At 38.0% G+C, this 19,654-nt stretch overlaps 1 protein-coding gene across 1 annotated transcript; it reads right to left on the bottom strand.

Moving 5' to 3' along the window:
* Positions 1 to 14,458: 14,458 nt before the first annotated feature.
* Positions 14,459 to 18,134, bottom strand: c1ql2 (complement component 1, q subcomponent-like 2). Its single transcript, XM_015389561.1, has 2 exons — positions 17,099 to 18,134; positions 14,459 to 15,710 (listed from the first exon to the last, which is right to left on the bottom strand). The coding sequence occupies exons 1-2, from the start codon at positions 17,705 to 17,707 to the stop codon at positions 15,531 to 15,533; spliced, it is 789 nt and encodes a 262-aa protein (XP_015245047.1). The 5' UTR covers positions 17,708 to 18,134; the 3' UTR covers positions 14,459 to 15,530.
* Positions 18,135 to 19,654: the final 1,520 nt, after the last annotated feature.

The raw sequence follows: 19,654 nt of genomic DNA, 5'->3' as shown, positions 1-19,654 counted from the left end.
ACAGATAATGAGTCAGCATTGGCAAAAATAATTATCCAGCATATGACTCTCAGCTGTGTTGGTATCTTGCCTACTCAAAGTACTTTGGATTTGCAGAAATATACGATGCATCATCTCTTATCGTCTGGAGCATTAATATAAAAATCTAAGGAGAGAAAGAAATTAACAGAACATGAATGTGATGAAATTATAAAATGATAATCAAGCACTTTTTGTTCAAAGTATTTGGTGCACTTACAATTATAGTTTTTATATAAAAAAAACACTACATTTTATTATTTAAAGCACATAATAGTCTAATTCAACACTGTTTTGTTTATTCTGTAAAATAGGAAAAGTGATATTTGTCAAATATAACAGATAATTTATCAAATTTGTTGTTTTGCTGCATCTTAATGACAGGGAAGACAGAGTGGAGGTTGTTGAGGAATAGCCCTCATTAGTGAGATTATACTTTTCCTATTATTTCCTTCTCCCAGTATTACAAAAACAACAAAATGATTCAACTCATGTTACTATAATAAGCCAGAAAGCAAAAAGTATTTATCATGTTGAGCTCTACTTTAATTTGTTAAATCAGACATTTCTTGGTTCCAGCTTACATAACCCAATGCAAACTAAGTTGACTAGAGAAAATGAGTCATGTTCACGTCCATATCTAGAAATTGAAGTATTATGGAAAAGTGAATTTCTTTATTCAATCCAATTTGGAAGATATTTTTAACTGTTCTTTAAATAAAGTAGATTATCAGCGAAAAATGATTTTAAGCTCAGATATATGATCTGATATGTTATCTTCCTTCTTGATAGCTATCCACTACAGTTATTAACAGATTGAACTACAAGGATAAACCACAAAAAGGTAATTACTTAAGAGACTGGCCATGTGTACTTATAAATGGAAGGTTAAATGGATGGAACAAGTTTAGTTGCAAAATATGCACAAATAGTGGATTTTACAGTATTGAAAAACAACGTGAAAATAGTCAAACAGGCTAAGTTAACGCTACATGCAAATTCGACTGATTTACGACTTTTTTACCCCTCAAAAATATCCGATATGAGTCACTTTCTATGTGGTACTGAACTGATAGTTATCAAAGCATCTGCAGCCTGAATGATCATGCCATATTTTACCTGATTCTTATGTCATTGCCAGGGCTCCCTCTAAACAACCACAGAAACATTTCTGCAGCAGCAATCACTGATTGCTTTGAAAACAGTCAGTGTCTGCTGATTTTTCTTAAAAGTTGTGCTGTTTTTAACTTCCTTTTTTGTTAACAATATGGTCAGAACCTGCAGTGACGTTAGTATCAGCAGAACCACAGGCTGATCACCTCCATGCCATGCTGTGATCATGAATAAATCATCTTAAAGGAGAACCAAACAGACAGTAAGTGTAGCATAGTTCTATAAACTTCATTAAACTCAATCCAACTGAAAAATAGTTAATAAATCCCAAAGGGAATCGAGATATTATTGCAATTGGTCCAAGTTTAATTTAGTGTAGTTTGATAAGACGAACGTGGAGGAGGTCACACTCTTCACAACTTGCTCTCATCCAACTAATCTTGAAAGCTAGAATTAATTAGTATGGCTACATGGACATAAATTCAAGTAAGGTCATATATAATATATATTACTGATCTTCAGTAATATTTTGATATTCTCCGCAATCAAATGGTTTCTTTAAATATCTGGGAGAAAGGGTTAGAGTTTGATCAGGACTATGCAGGCCAGTCAAGTTCAGACTTTGCCATCTATTTCTTTATGGACATTGCTTTGTAATAGGGCTGAAACAATCCGATGTATCTTTATTAATCTATTATTGAAATAATTGTCAACTAGTTTAGTAATCGATTAATTGTTATTTGGAGTAGAGACTCTTAACATCCCTTTAGCTGACAGAGCAACCCACATAGAGCTGTAATTGTATCAAAATTTGTAAAACAATATTAAGAAATTTTGCATTTAAGATAAAAAAAATGGTTTTAGTCTCCCAATATGCTTTTACTTTCGCCTGGTTCCATTTTGTAAAAAAAATTATTTAAGGAACCTTTGGCTAATTGATTATTAATCGATTCATCAAAAAATAAAAAAATAAAAAATCAGATTTACTTGCAAAATAATTGCAAGTTCCTACCCTTCTTTGTACACTGCACAGTCGTGTTGCAAAGGGAAGGGCTCCAAACTGTTTGCAAAAAGTTCAGGACATGGAATTGTCCAAGATGTCTTGGTATGCTGAGCTCCTAATAAACAATCCCCTCCATCAAACTTTACACTTGGCACAATGCAGTCAGACAAGTTATCATAGCAAATACCAAACCCAGACTCCTCCATCAAATTTGCACGTAAGCACGATTCGTTACTCCAGAAAATGTATCTAAACTGCTCTGGAATCCAGTGGCAGTGTGTTTCACACCACTGCATCCAACGCTTTGCATTGCACTTGCACTCTCTGCTCTTGAGCTAATCTGAAGGCCACATTAATTTTGGAAGTGTGAAGTAATTAAATCTGCAGAAAGTTGGTGACCGCTTTGTGCCAGAGTTACTGTTGTTCCACCTGCTTATGATACAGCTGATAGTTGACTGTGGAATATTTAGAAGGGAGGAAGGTGGCATTCTTTTTCAGTTCCATGCTGTCATTCATAATTTTTTTTTTTTTTTTTAACAGTTTGCATGCCAAGGTGCTTGCTTTTATACACCTTTGGCCAATGAAGTGATTATAACACCTACATTTAAATTATTTAGATGGTTGAGCAAATACTTTTGGCAATATGATGTATTTTGATGAATGGAATTGAATTAGAATGCATTTTTATTTAGATTAAATAATAATGTATGTGCTGTATTAATCTATAGGTGTGGAAAACTCAGTATTCCCTGTAAGCAATAAGGAATTTACATCATTTTAGCTTTTTATTTATAGCTTCTATTCAATCATTAAACTTGGAATTGTTTATTAAAATGAAGCTAAAAGGCCTTAAGGAGTATTAGTATTTTCTAAATAATCCTAGATAAAAAAAAAGGTTCTTCGCTAACTGTGTAATCATTCAATTACATATAATTATTTTCATTTAGGTTCTGCGCAGACTCTTTGTCTTTCTCCACGCTTCCATCTTTAATGTGATGACTCCTCGGTTTAACCTCCTTTATTTGGTTTTCTAGTGAGACTGTTGCTCTCCCTTAGCTGGGAGGTTTGTGAGGTGCACCGGCTTACAGCACAACAAAAGAGAAAGATAAGCAGAGGGTTTTAAAAGTGTCATTCAAAGTGTAAATTCTCAGCATGCCCCCTCTCTAGGGTTTTCTTTTGATGTCCCTTTTTATATTTCACTCATGCAGCGTTGGCATTTGCATCTCAAGGCGTGAACACGGATCAATCATCGCAGGGAGGGAACGGTTGGAGTGAAAGAATGAGGAGAGGTTTTAAAAATGCCCCCGATGATTGGCTGCTTGTGCAAAGAGCTTGTCAGCAGCAGTATTTCAGGCCAGTTTGGCTTGTAGACACTTGCTGTAATCAGGTTAAACAGACCACTCGTTGCTACTGGTGGCATAGGTCTCAGTAGCATGCGGGTGTATTTTATAACGGGAGGATTAGACTCTATAATCAGTGTAATCAATTGCAATGATCATCAGAGAAATGGCAGTTACAACAGCACAGCCACTCTAAAGTTGGCTTGGTTCAGCAGCTGGAAAGCCCGCAGACACATGCTATCATTACTCCAATATGATGCCTGTTGCTCAGCTGCCTGTCAGCCTGAATTCCCCTGAACAAGGCATGTGTGTGTGTGAAGGCTTGGCCCACTTATCTCATCCATCAGAGAATTTCAGTACTCAGCCTGTCAGTCAGCAATCGCTCACAGCGCCCTGACCGAGCTTGCCGATCATCTATCCTGTTTGGAGAAACGTGAGCGTGAGAGTGCACGAGCATCAGTCAGCCACTTCCTGACACGTACTGCCGTTGATGTCTCAGTTGGTGTCAGCAACTCCACTTTTCATCCTAAATGTGTCTGCACTGGGCAATGAGAGCCGTTACAGGGCCATATTTAAGCAGAAGACCTCCGCTGGTGACATCATCGCTTCGGTTCATGTCTCTAAATCTCTCCAGAGAACATCCTAAAGGGACAGACAATAAAACCTGGCCACTGTGTAATAATACAATTTCCAAATGATCTACAGAGAATGTCAAACCCTTGCCATTTTTAAAACTGGTCCAAGATCATTCAGTCGTATTTTAGTGAGTAAGTTTCACTCACTCAAGGATTTTTTTTCTGGTTGTTATCATCTGGAGCTTGACCAATGACCACAACCTATCTTGGTGAATCAGGAAAAGGGTCAAAGTAAAGTGAGTTAACATACAAAAGATAAATTGGTAAATAAAGCCAATTGGATATTGTAAAGCCACATTGGACCTAATATTGAAACACTTCTAACTGGTTTGTAAGATGAGCAAAGGGAATTGCTGATTTGTTGTTGCTGTTATTACAAAGGCTTGATTCCTAGCCATTTATCTGCAAGTCAGTGTCCCGATTTGTTTGGAGGTTTTTATGAGGACCCAAATGCAGAGGCTGACAGGCAGGGGTGAGTTCTTAAAAAGTTTAATGAAAGATCAGGCAGCAAAAACAGGTATCCAAAAATCCAACTTAAAAATCAAACACATACCAGAACCATGGAGACATCAGGGGGGGAAACCATCAAGGAGCCAGGGTGAGAAAAAGTAAGACGAGGAACCAGCAAAGAGGGACTGTATTCATGGCTGACTGAACAAAGGAAGGACTAATGAGCTGATGAGGAGCAGGTGTGACTAGAGCTGATGAGGAAGCCAAGGGAAAAGAAAACACAAGGGGGCAACAGAGGACAGACAAAGAAAAACCTAAGAAACTTAAATGAATCCAGAACACACCAATAAAGCTAGAAAACAAGGAAAAACCTGGATGAACTTGAAACTGAAAACTTAGAGAAAAAACCAACAGAACCAAGATCATTACAGTTAGCCTGAAATCGTTTACCTTGCCTGCAAATGAGTTCCTCGTCATACCTGTATGTTTACAAACACACAAGAATCCATATTGTCATCAGTCTTTAACTGTTGGAGAACCAACTCAAAATGCTTTGGACAGTCATGGTGTACTAATACGGAATACATATGTGAAGAAAGAGGCTGCAAGCCCACAACTAAGCCAAATTAAACATGGCAGCACAGAAAGATTTATCTGCTGTTAAATCTGTTTGGTCAGAACCCATTAATGCATCTTTAAAGATGACAAGCAAAAATTACAAAAGATATTTGTACCTTCTTCCTTACTACTTGGCTGAAAACCTTAGATAGGTGGACACTTACCCCTTTTCCTTGGCCAAGTGACCCGTGTTAAAGTCACCTCAACTCTAATTGACATCCTGTGGGAACACCAGAGCTGGTACATACAAACAACAGCCGGTCGTGTGTTAAATAACCAGCTAAAACAACTCTGCTTGTATTCAGGTAACATGGCACAGCACTGGCAAGATAGAGCTTTGTGAGCTCCTTATGATCTGCAGAAAAGAGGAGATTCATCTGCAGGTTTCAGGCATCTTTCGAGTATGCTCTGGCTTCTGTCCATGTTCCTCCACAGTATTTACTTTACAGATTTCCGTCACACTGTCAACATCAGCAACACTCACCCAGCGTGATGCCATCACCAGACACGCAGTGGTGGGGGGGACAGTGACCACGCAGCTTGCCAGCAGAGGGTCAGACTCTGCTTTTGGGTCCAATGAGAAAAGAGCCAAAAGCCGATTTTTAGCAGGTCAATCCGATTTTGGAAAACTCAGGTTTTCAGTGTGAAAGTGGCTTAAGCTTCACCTTGGATAATCAGCTTTGATAGCCCTGCTCAATCTTTCTCCTTTCCCTAAATGTTAGTGAGATCAAGCCCAGATTGATCATGCATGCTGTGCTTTACATTGTCATTCTGAATTGCCAGCTTACCAAACCCCAGGCCTGCTTCCAAAAGAGTGTCAAAGGCTCCCTTCTCATTGAGAATTAAAACTTTTTGTTTACTTGCTTGTTATCTCAGAACTCGCCTCTTAAAGTAACCCCTCGCTCTGTCCCCAAATTGTCAAATCATACTATGTAGCCCCAACAATCACCAAAGCACTTTAATCCTTCTATTCCAGTGCTTTAAGTGGGCCGATGTGCAACAATAGTCAATGCCATAAATTCTAAATTTTACCACTCAGCATACTGGGACTTTTTCCATTGTGCATTTGAGACTTCTACCTTCATTCCACCCCATTCCCCAGAACTCCCTACATTTTAAAGTTTGTAGCCTATTTGTCCATAAAAAAATACATCAAATGGAGGTGGCAAAGTAAGGCCTGTGGCTCTGATGTTTGCCTGGCTCTAAAAGGACTCAAACAAACCGGAGTTGAATAATTGCAGAGGTACTCTAAGCAGTCCTTCGTTAGACAAGGAAATTAGCTCATCCAACAGGGGACTGGATGCTTAAAAAACACCCTGGATATAATTTTAGATAAAAGCTAATATTAGGGGAATTGCCCTGAATACTAATACACCTACCTGAAAAAAAAAAATAATATAGTATTTGTCCGTGAATTACTAAACATTAATGGTTGCAAAAACAAGAGCAGATATTAAAATCTTGAACAACTTTTAATAAATTTTGCACCAACAATGGTGCTTCTACTTTCACAGGAATTAAAATGAAGGAACAAATAAGGTAAAATGGACAAAATGCAACACTGGGGAGTGTAACAGAACAAGGATTCATCCTATAAAGGGCTGTTATTTGCTGTTTGCACAGGATTAAAGGGTATAAATAAATAAAAACAGTTGTGTTTTCTTGGCCATTTTCAGAGAATATGAACAATAACACAAACACTTCTTTGTCACCCATGGTTAGTGGTTACTAAAGCCATTTATTGATAAGCAAATGTGTTTTCACTTTTTAAATGATAATGACAACAACAAATATCTAAATGACCCTGACGAAAAGTTTGCATACCCGCATATTTTCCCCTCTAACAATTTAAAATCTTTTGTGTTAGTTGTGGATGAGGCGCTTTATTTTCTCAGATGGTAAAGCTGCTCATTCTTCTTGACAAAAAGCTCCCAGTTCGTCTAAAGATCTCGCTTGAGATCTCCCTAGAGGGAGTCAATGATGCTGAAGTCAGGAGACAGAGATGGCCACTCCAGAACCTTCACTTTGTTCTGCTGTAGTCAATGACAGGTCGACCTGGCTTTGTGTTTTGGATCGCTATGTTGGAACGTCCAAGTAAGTCCCATGTGTAGCTTCAGGATTGATGATCTAAAATTTGCCCTCATTATTTTCTGATAAAATTTATCTTTCCTTCAACTATGACAAAGGTTCCTGTTCCTTTATAGCTCACACAGCCCCAAAACATCAGTGATCCTCCTCCATGCTTTACAGTAGGAATGATGTTCCTTTCCTCATAGGCCTTGTTGACACCTCTCTAAATATAGCGTTAATTTTTCTCCTCACTCCAAGTCACCTTGCTCCAGAGTTTTGAGGCTTGTTGTTGTGCTGTTTGGGATAATGAGGTTGAGATACTTTAGGTAATTTGTTAAGTAATTGCTGCCTTATTGTGCATCCTGAAACAGCCTTGCTGTTCCTTTTTCAGAGCGTTCTGTATTTCAGCTGCTATTTGCGGGTTTTTCTTTGCCTCCTGAACAATTTTCCTGACAGCTGTGGTTGAAGGTTTTGTTGGTCTGCCTGACGGCAGTTTGGTTTTACCAGAGCCTCTGATTTTCCATGTGTTAATCACGGTTTGAACAGTGCTGACATGCATGAGTAATTCCTTGGACATCTTTTTGTGTCCCTTTCCTGCCTTGTAAAGTTCATATACCTTTTGCCATAGATCAGTTGACAATTATTTTGCGTTCCTCATGGCTCAGAACCCAGAAACAACAGTGAATGAATGAAATATGGAAACGCCTCTGCTTTTATGCACAAACACACTGATTACAAGCAAACATTTCACAGGTGAGGATGGTTACCACTAGAAGCCATTCAAACCCATTCGTTTCAACTTTTGTGCATGTTATTAGGCCAAAATCACCAGGATATGTTAACTTTGGATTAGGGTCATTAGGTTGTTTTTTGTTGTCATTATGATTTATGAATAGAAAATAAAGCTGTTTATCAATAAATGGCTTCACCAAACTATCCATCTTCTCCCGCTTAGTCCATCAGACTCCAGGTGGGGCCAGTTCCTATCTCTGTCAGTTTTGGGGTGAGAGGTGGGGTACACCCTGGAAAGGTCGCAAGTGTTTCACAGGGCAACACAGAAACATACAACCACACACACAAACACACACACACACACACACCTAAGGACAATTTAGAGATGTCAGTTGACCTAAGAGTAATGTTTTTGGACTATGGGAGGAAGCTGGGATTAATCCATGCATTCTAGGGGAGAGCATGCAACTACATGCAGAAAAACCATGGGCCAGGAATCGAACCTTAAACATTCTTGCTGCAAGGCAACAGTGCTACAAACTGAGTGAAAAATGTGTTTTTGTTATCATTCATGTTCTCTGAATGCTGGTAAAAATTCTTATTCATCCCGGTCATAGTCATTCCAAAAAAAGAAAATTAAAAACAATCCACCGGACTTTGTTTCCAAGTTTGAAGATGTGTTGCTTCCCATCCAAGAAGCTTTTTCAATTCAAAATGTCAAAATTCGCGTTGAGTTCGAGATTTTTATTAAGTAGCCGAACAAAGCCTTGTTTTTGTTTTGAAAACATGCAAATTGAAACAGACAAAGGTGTCCACCCCTTTGAAGAAAGCAAAAATTCTGCAAGGGTATGTAAACTTATTAGCAAAACCCCATGTCTGCTTTTTATTTGCCAATTTGCACAGGATAACCGGAGCCTACGATTCAGCTCAAATGTATGGCATCTATTCCGTAAAAGTTTTAAAAACAATCCACTGGACTTTTCCAAGATTTGAAGACGTTTCGCCACCTCTCCAGGAAGCTTTCTCAATTCAAATGTCTGGATCCGCAGTGAATTTGAGTCTTATATAGACAAAGCCTTGTATCGCTTGGATTCCATTACAGAATGACTATGACCTGGATGACTGGGAATCTTCATCAGCATGTATGGCATCTACCTTTTGCATTTATCAGTTTTGGTGTTTTCCATTTATTCAACGAAGTTTAGTGTTGCTTTAGCAATGGATAACCTGTGAAACCATGCTTTGCTGTTTTTTGTTTGTTTAATTTTGTTCTTTTGGGTTGTTTTTTGTCTACAACAACAAGTGAAAAACTCCAAATATTGTTTTTGTTTCTCTCCTTGTCTCTGGGCACGCTGGGAAAAAGTAGACGGGGGTGGAACAGAGTGGAGCATGGGTTGTTGAAACCAGGCCTAATATAGAGAAGAAACATATTCTACTGGAGGAAATCATAATGACCTTATTGAAACATTATGTTCGAGTTACTTTCTGTTTTTAAAGATCGTTTATTTTATGTATGAATTGTTTTTATGTTTTTTATGTCCATGTTAACACCACGGTGCTTTAATTTAAGAAACATGTTGTCATGAGACTTTAAGTTTGGGTCATAAAGATTAGAACTAAACTATTGGTCTTGGTTTATTATTCTGTTGCATATTTATGTGATATTAAAGGTATTGTGAAGGATTTTTTAAAAGCCCTCGCCCTGTGCCAGAGCATGCACGAGCCCATTTCTCCTTGTGCACGCTCTATTTAAAATGTGCTGTTTTAATCGCTCATACAAGCTTACATACAGCCCACATACAGCGGGGACTATATAGTGGATTTTATAGTTAACTGACCGTTCAGACAGATTATCTCTGCTTTTTAATCCCCGTTGGTCATGTAACTTCTCCTCCACCGCATGGTACCTGTGCCATCTTTGTTATTAGTTGCCGTTGTCGGGTAGCGGCAGCCTATGGTGAAAGCCAGCCGCTGTGAAAGCAAATTCCATAACACTTTGCTAAGAGAGCTCTCCGTGCAAAGCATCGTGGGATACATCTGCCTCTTCTGAGGCCTTGCTTTTCTTCGTGTACACTTCATAGACACTTTTTCTCTTACGACCCTTTGACATTTTCAAATAACTGTGGTGAGAAAGGTGAGCTTCAATCAGTGTCTGAAACCATGGCTGATCACACATATGTGGCTGGAAGTGCGCATGCACAGAAAAAGATAGTGGATGAGCATGTAGGACGGCCTTATAAAAACTTATCACCAGAATGATTGACAATAAGGAGGAGCACTTATTTAGATGATCTTCTCGGAAATAAAACATCGTAATAATTTAACATTATTGTGCTTCCAGGGCGCCTTATTTGTGCATTTTCAAGTTCATTCTACTTTGAGGAACCACCTATTCACACTTTGAACTCTGTGAGGCAAACTGGGCCATAGGAGACCCAAAAACGTTGCTGGAGAGATTTACTGGCAAAAACGACATTAGGGTTTCCTCTGTAATTCATGATTAAGTCATGGCATTTAATGGGCCCAAAGGCAAAAATGAGAGAAATCCATTAGTCGGGTAATTTCCAGAATGCCTTAGCTGAATTTCCCATTCTAGTTTGCTTGTACACAAAATATTGTTGTTATGGTCGTGATAATTTTCCCAAGACCGTAAAATATAGTTGGAACATAGAGAGACTGATAAATAAAAACGTTACTTTTTGGATCAGTTCTTTCTTTTATAGAGAAGTCTTGTTCTACACCATGCTGAGGCTGACCGTCTCTTGGCAACCAACTACTCCTTCACCCAACCTCGATTTTCTCCACCTGCAGGTCAACGTTGAGTTGATGTCCTGTTAATGTTTTTGACTTGGGCCCTGGCTCAGTCAGGTAGACAGTGGTAAACCATACTAACCCCACTGCTGGCAGATCCAAGGCCTGGCTCTGGAACGATGTTATATTATCCGTTTACTGGGCAAAGTTCATAAACTCAATCTAAAGCCTGTTTTGATTTTATTACACCGTTTCTATAGGCACTACATTATATTTGATGCAGGTCAGGCTGGTTTGACACAGATTTGTTTGTCTTGTGCCTGGTGATGGACTGGCAACCTGTCCAGGGTGCACCCTGCCTCTCACCCATAGACAGCTGGATATAGGCACCAGCACCCCTCGCAACCCCAGCTGGGATAAATCGTGAGACAAAAAAGGATGGATGGATGGATGTTTGTCTTGTTGATCACCATTGCAATTTGGGTGGGATCATTTACAGCGTAGCAGCCCAGCGGTCTAATAAAGTGAACACAACATCAGAGCACGGTCTGCTTCTCAGTCTATACTGTAGCTTTGAAGCCGTGTCAAACAGAGGGATTAAGAACCAAAGGTTTTTTGATGGTGGGCTGAAGCTACCTAGTGCTAGCTTGCTAACATAGCGCTCATGTACTCAATCAACCCGGCCTTAAACAATTTAGATTTAGCATTTTAATACTTTTTCATTTCATTAAATTTTTTAATTGATTTCAGTTTTAATTGAACTTTATTGATCTCACATTGGAGTATTTTACCTCTGCATTTAACTCATCCCCTTGGGTAGCAGTGGGCTTCCATTGTGCGGGGCCCGTGGAGCAGGGTGGGGTTAAGGGTCTTGCTCAGGAACCCAGAGTGGACTTGAACCAGATACTTGCAACCTTCTCAGAGCACAAGCGCACTGCTCTAACCCACTATGCCAACACTCCCCTTTGAATGAGAATAAATTGGCACAAGGGGGGGAATGGGGGTCTCACTTTGGACAATTAACACTTGGTGTCTTGACAGGGATGCAGATAGACTTCTGATTGGAACTCTAATTGTAATTTGAGGTCACCTCCAAACATGAGTGGGAGCATGAGTTTGGAGTCGATTAGGGAAAATGTCCAAGTTTGCCTTCATTTGTCAGTAAACCGGGCTTATATGGCTAGCTTTTACACATAATCTAAAAATTATATAAAATATAATAAACAATAAAAGTGTAGCATGATATTTTTACGAAACTATACATTTTCGAAAATTCAGTTCAGAACTGCCACTAAAAACAAAGATAAAGCACCAAAAGTGGCAGTAACAGGTGTGTTATTAGGAGCCATTTTCCTCGAACAGCCAAGGAGCAAAACAATCCCTTCTGAGCTCAGCCAAGTTTGGATGTGCGGAGCAGGAGAAGAAGCCAACATCTTAAATGAGGTTTATCAAAGCAGACATACTAATATTTGTTTCTCACCAATTCCATTCTAAGTGACAGGAGTGGTGTGTAAACAGCTGGTTTGTGTGCGTCCCAGGGGGATAGGCATTAAAAGGGAAAATCCAAAACGCACACAAAACAGCCATCATCTTAATGAGGGCTTACAGCGGTTTGTGAGGCTGGCGCACTATTTGCAAATAGCTCATCAGGAATGAAACAGAGAGAGAACGAGGGCTCGGCTATCACTCAGTTTCATATTTCACATCGCTTAAGATTTTTTTCAACACCTAAAGTACCTTATTTATATTCCATCACCTTATGTCATATTAGGATTTTCTCTGATCTCTGTTGTCAGGAAGCCATGTGACTGTCCTTCAAAGTAAAAACGAAAACAGTATTTCAAGTGGAGCTGCACGTAAAATGTTTTCGATTCCATGCTGTCACACTTAATTTAAACAAAAGGTTTATGTGATGATTTAGGACAGAAGCTGCACAATACATCTCTATTATCTAGTCTTTGAGCTTTTTTATTCTAATTGTCCAAATCAAATTGCAGTAACATAAGGAAAGTATACTGCATTATTTAAATAACATTTTCAAGTTTAAAGCTTAAATTTCAGACTTTCTTTGGAGCATCAACTTAAAAAATCCCTAAGCAGTGGAAGAACAAAAGATTTCTAGGGATGGCCCTAAATGGCTCTACAGAGACTCCCAATTTGTTCATGAAAATGCATCACAGCCCATAAGAGCAGACAGCTATTATTAGTGCCAAAATATGTGCAGGCACCAGCAATCTCCCTGCTTATACCGGTATGTAAAAAATTACTACTGAAAAAGAAATAGCTAATTTCAGAGAGCAGGCAGAGATTTGGATTTATTTATTTATTTGACAGGGACAGTGTACTTTAATAAGCATTCCTGCAAATTCACAGGAATTCTTGCAGATCTTAAAATTGTCTACCAAAAAACACAACAGTGCCTGGTTCTGCTGGAGGTTTCTTCCTGTTAAAAGGGAGTTTTTCCTCTCCACTGTCGCTACAAGCATGCTTAGTGTGAGGGATTGCATTTGAGTCAATGATTCAATGCAATCAACTGGTTTTCCTTAGATTAAAAACTTTTAATCAATTTGACTGGATGATCTGGTGAACTGTAAAGTGCCTTGATGACGTGTGTTGTGAATTGGCGCTATAGAAATAAACTGAATTGAAATTATGGATTTTACAATAAAACATGCAAATATAAAAAGAAATAAAAACAGCACAGCGAAACATTTTAAAGTTGTTTATTGGTACATATGAGAACAAATCAACCAAGAACAGAACATGACAACAGTTTTAGTTAGAATAGTTACTTTGTTAAATACAGACCACTACACAAATCAGCACAGTGTGGCATGCTGCAGCAATCCTAGTAGCCATCTTCTTGTATCATTTTAATGCATTCAGAATATTAGCTCTGTTGAGTTCAGCTTTTGCAGTTTAGTGATACAATTTCCAAATTTCAGCATATTGCAAAACTGGCTTAGAGTGGTGCTTATGTAATGTTTTAAGAATACATGCATGCTTTACCTTTTTTAATATTCCTCAAATCTATAGGCTACTGACTTGTCTCCAAATGCAGTACTCCCTGGCTTGCAGCATGAGATATGAAGAAAAAGAAAACCAACATAGATATGTTTAATGATCTCCAGCATACAGAAACACAAATGCATACATGATACAGTATCCCTGCTGCATTATAATGTAAAAACCTAAAGATTTATTTTCTGTCACTTACAATCCCATTTGTTCAGATTTAACCTTTAAATCACATATCATATATTTTGGCTCAAACAGAATGTGCATAATCTTTCTGAATGGCTAAAGATAAACAAATGCTGGCTTCAAGTCTTACTATATTATAATGAAAAGGGAGAATTGGAGATGCTTTATTAGCATTCCTTTTAATATTCTATAATGGACATAAAAAACAACTTAAACTTTAGAGTGATCTCCGTATCTTATAGTACATTTAATTTTAATTATTTGGTTCAACAGGGATAAAAACAAATCAAACTGCTTAAACATAGAATTAATATTATGTGGGAAAGGAACATTTACAACACACTATATCTTTTTTTTGTTCCTGTAAATGTTTTTATTTTTAACTTTGACAGTCGCCTGAAACCTGGACAAACATATTAAGAACAGTGTTAATTTGGCTAATAAGCTAACCACAAGATACATAGAATGTTTGTTTTTTTCAAACAAACTTAGTCCCTATTCTTGCATTTATTTGAGGGTAGCAAGGTTTTAGCAAGTTTAAAGAATCTTTTTATAAATGTATTTTTGAAAAAAGCTAGTGTACTTAGCTAAATGAGATTAATCTGACCAAATTCAACTTGAATTGGAAGGGAAAAAAGCTGCTATGGGGATTTTTGATAACTAGCATGCATGTGAAAAGTTTTCTACTTTGTTCTGGAGATGTTTTGATTTAGATGCAACAATCACACAAGTCCAAGAACACTGTTTTTATAAGAAAAACAAATGCCGTGTAGCGCTGATGTCCCTTTAAAAAGCTGTATTATATCTTTATTAATCTACCTGTTGTATTTATTTATTCCTCATCCGTACAACTAGATGTTGATGTCAATCCAAACTCCAATTATAAACCAAATATGACTAATCTAATCAAATAAATACAACTTAAATGAAAGAAAGATAGTTATTGTGTCCAGTTAGTTTAATGTTTTATTTCCTAAAGACACAATCACAATAGCTCTTAGCTTACTAGCTAAATCAAAGCTGTTCTGAATATTTTTTTTAAATGGTTTTAAAGTGTCTCCACAAGGAAAACAATTGGTTGGGTTTTTTGTTACTTAAGCCAATTTACACCATACATAACCAATTGGCAAATTCATCATCTCTTTGAAACTGTCATTTGCCAAAAAAACAAAACAAAATAAAGTTTATAGTCAACAGTTAAATAGTGACTCTCTTGTAGTACTTTCATGCTTTTGCGCTTCCTTTGAAATATTGCTGTTATTACACAAGGTGCCTTAGAAACCATCAGCAAAATATCAATAACCTTTGAGGCCTTTTATTGTCCTCAAATGGTTTTAGAGTTAAACCAGGAACATTTCCTCCAAGATCATTTATGGCGTTCTGTAAATCTGGAACATGAAATTTCTCACACACAGTTTTATATTATTTATATTTAAACTTCAGTTCAAATAAATATGGATCATATACAAAACTCCTTCAATATGATTTTTACAGCATATAGGTTCAGATGAGTCTGTAAACTTGAACAGGTGTGCAAAAGAAGAACAACGTAATTAACCTTTATTTCAGTCCAAAGCGCTTGCTGTGTTAGCGGGTTTAATCAGGGTACAAGATGAAACCAGAGAAGGTGCTATACTTGTTGTTATTGCCTCCATGAGCTTTTCCTCCATCCAATTTAACATAAACCTCATCTCCAGAGTCCAAGTGTAGCACAGCACTGTTACTGGCGTAGTCATAGTTCTGGTCTGCGTCTTGAGCTATGGCACTGGCCCGGACCTGGTGGAATAAGAATAAAGGAGAGTAATTATCACTTTATTAAACATATTGGATATAAAGACTGAGGGGTAAAAGTTCACATAGACCTAAGAGGCAAAATAGAACAGCAGTGGTGTGGAAAAAATGTTAAATTGTAATTTCAAACCTTCAAAAGTTGATTCAAGGCTTAAGTTAGCAATACAATATGATAGAATATAAAAACAATATGATAGAATCAAATCTAAAGAAGCAGCTTAAAGAGACTTCAGGATTTAATGCTTTGTTAAAAGCCTTAAGAAGTATTTGTCATGTTAGTCTGCAGGATGGAAGGCCAAAAGTGCCACAAACCACTACATTTTATAAGGTTTTAAATCATGATTATAAAATTTAAAGCTTTAATTTATTATGTACTAATTCATCATCTGTTTGGTTATTTCAGGGTTAGTTCTGTCAGCCTCGACATTCAAATGAGCTAGCAGACACAACACTGCTCTAAACCAGGTCTGTAGTTGAATTGCTTTGGATCTTAACCAATCACATGTCATACTATACATTACACATGAAAGAGAAATAGATTTCAAATAACTGCAATTTTAATCTGATGATTAACTAATGAAATATTAATTTTGTTATAAGTTAATGAGACATTTAAAAATAAATATTTATTATATTAATTTCTGTTTTACATAATTTATGAACAAATATATTTGACTTTGTATACTTGTCAAAAATAAAATGACTTGATAGCTTGGTATAATTATTTTTTATTCTTTATTCTGCCATAGATGTATACAATGATTAGTTCTATAATAAATTAAGCTTTGCATTTTCAAATCCATCCATGATGGGGGGGCACCAGTGGTCACAAAATATTATTTAAAAAACCCTAATTTTATATATGAAATCTAAAACTTTTCTCATTATTTTGTAATTTATAATATTCATATTAAATTTCTTTACTTTGCAAGTTTTGGGGGAATGTTTAAAGTGATTTATGGATGTATAAATGTATATATAGATGTATTTATCCACTGAAGTTATTGGGTTTTCATACATGATTCATTAACTTTTAGGATTGTGTCTCTTTCATCCTTAAAATGCATCGAGCTGCAGATTTAAAGGAAAATATGAAAGAGAGCAGCAGTCCAGGGGATTTCTGGAATAGCAGCTCTTAAAAAATCTATGATAGTAGGTAGTCTGTGTTTATTGAAAGTTTGAAAAGATTTTGCGTCAGGTAGAATGAAAACGAAGTGCCTGTGCCATGCTGTGCGCACTGCATGCGTAAAATCCTACCCAGCGTTATAGCTTTAGACACCATTCCCCATAAGAGAACCTAAATGTTATAGAAATGTTGGTGGAATATTCAGACTACCCATTGAACCCTCCTCCATACTCTGAGTCAGCTCTACCTGTCCGTTTTTGCACAGGTCGGCCCACATGCTGGTGCCATCCCCTCCGCGCATCAGCACATGGTAGGTGAAGAAGTAGATCCCGGACACATGGCAGGTGAACTTCCCTGTGCTCGAGTCATAGTGGTTTCCCAAGTTTGTGATCACGTCGTCGAACTTGAGCACCTCATATCCCTCGTGTGGGTTTTTCAGCCCCACGTAAAAAGCGATCCTGTAGCCGCTCATGGTGGAGTTTGCGCCGTCTCCATCACCGGTGTCCCCTCCCGCAGCTCCAGCAGCTCCAGCTAAAGCGGTGAACGCCAGTTTATTGTCCCCCCTCTCTCCCGGCGGTCCCCTCGGTCCGGGGGGTCCAGGTTCCCCCGGAGGACCCCTGGGTCCGGGCTTACCGGGTCGCCCCGGCTCGCCGCGCGTCCCTTGTGCCATCGGCGGCAGGGGAGCAACCCCGTTCACATTCTGGCTCACCTCCATGGCGGTGGCTCCCCCCGGTTTGGGGCTGTACGGGTCACAGACCATCCGACAGGTGCCCATCATCTCATAGTAGTGAGCGGAGGTGTCCGGGGAGCGGAGGAGCAGCAGGGGGACAGCGATGGTCAGAGCCAGGAGAACCATGGCGACAGCGGTCACCGCAAAGACCACGGACCACTTCCTCCGGGCCGCGCGTGGACCGACGGACGCCAGAAAACCCGACGAGCCGCGCTGGAGGGCAATTGTGACAGTTATGAGAGGGAGGCGATGAGGCAGGCGGAGGTAGAAGAAGTTGTGAAAGTGCGCTGAAGTGTCTCCACCGCTTCAATCCGCGTCTTCAGTCCCCCGGGCGGCTGTGAGCGAACAGGAGATGCGCGCCTTGGCTGGATGGAGGGGTGAGCGCACACAGCTGCGTCCAGCTGTTTGCACGACCGGAAGGGAGAACTTCAAATTAAAACAGCGGGGTGTACGCATGAATGGGAGTAATCATTTACAAAATAGTGTCTAAACGAACGATTTAAAGTCTGCACCTCTGGAGGTCCGGGTTAATGTGGACTCTTTTGCAGCTCAGTGTCAGATCTAATGAAATTTAACTCTGTGCTACTTTTCCTCACATGCAGTATGCTGAAACTAACATATGCCTTCTTACAACTTTGCACCATTATAATAAAATCAACGTTTTATTCATTTCTGAACATTTTAATCAAATAAATTATCTGAAAAGTGTGGCATGCATTTATATCCACCCCTGAAGTGAAGAATTTGTTGAGTCAACTCTTTGATTTCTGATTCTGATTCCTGCAGATGTTGATACATTCAAGCTTGACCCCACAAATGCAGACTTTGACTGGGTCATTCTTAAAAACTGATATAGTCCAAAGTGCACCCTATAAGTCCTGCATACCCAAAGCATTGGGTATGCAGGACTTATCTCAGACATGTATAAATATGTAGTGTCAAAGTACATTGACTCTTTTAATATTGCCACCACTTTTGGCATTTACTTAATCATATTTAGTTACTTTAACGCAATTGATGCATGTTAGCAGGGTAGGACATGAAACAATTGTGCTTAAGTAACTACCGTTAAATATGATTAAGTAAATGCCAAAAGTGGTTGCATTATTTTTTGTGAACTGGAGTAAGATATGTAGAGAGTTAATTTAACACTAATTCATAGTGGGACCAAAATCACTTGGATTGGTTTTAAATTTAACTCTTAAAGTGTTACTTTTACACTGCAAAATGTACTATATATAGTGAACTGTTGGATGCATACATTTTTGCTAAATAAATTTTTTCTTTGCCAAAATATATATATATATTTTTTTACAATAAATCAATATCTTTTATTTTAAAAATAAAGAACAACATTACAACTTTATATTATCTTAAGGGAAGCAAAACAGTTCAGGAATAGAATTAGAAGTTCTATACCTATTTACAGTCAACTTTATAGATTTTAGAATTGATTGATTTGAGACAATTATGCTGGCTTCTTTAAAGTTTTTTTTTTTTTACTGTTGAGATAGTTAAAAATTCAAAAGAAAATGATGATTAAAAGCAAATGCCATATTACTTATCTTTTCCTCACATTACTAAAACACAGATCTAAAGAGTTCAACTGTATCTCCCTGTATAGGGATACTTTCCTGCTTGAAATTCAACATTTGTTCCAGACTTATATATATAAAACAATTATTTGTTGAAAGCCCTCATTCAAAGTCTGAGGATGTAATAGTTTTGAAGATAGGCAATTTTAACTCTAAACGCTTATATATATATATATAGCCACTGTTAAAGGGAGTTTTAATTAGTTCAAAACATTCTTTGAAATCTATGCTCTGTGAAATAAATGTGTTTCAGTTTATGCGCTTCTTCACTTTTTTTAACTCAAGATCTCTCGTTGGCACTCAGGTGTAGCTGTAAATGAATGTGATTGGTTATTTTCTCCTTAAACATGAATGAATCCAGGTCAAAGTCAGATTTAATGAACAGCCTAAACTCGCAGCAGCTAAATACATGACCAAATGTTTGACTCAGACAGAGAGGGACACTTTCAAAGTCACTTCATATGGCTGAGGGCAGGTT

This window comes from Cyprinodon variegatus, unplaced genomic scaffold (assembly GCF_000732505.1).
Source record: "Cyprinodon variegatus isolate N-32 unplaced genomic scaffold, C_variegatus-1.0 Scaffold465, whole genome shotgun sequence".
NCBI classification, from domain to species: domain Eukaryota; kingdom Metazoa; phylum Chordata; class Actinopteri; order Cyprinodontiformes; family Cyprinodontidae; genus Cyprinodon; species Cyprinodon variegatus.
Note: the sequence above shows the minus strand (reverse complement) of the source record. Positions and strands in the feature narration are given on the sequence as shown.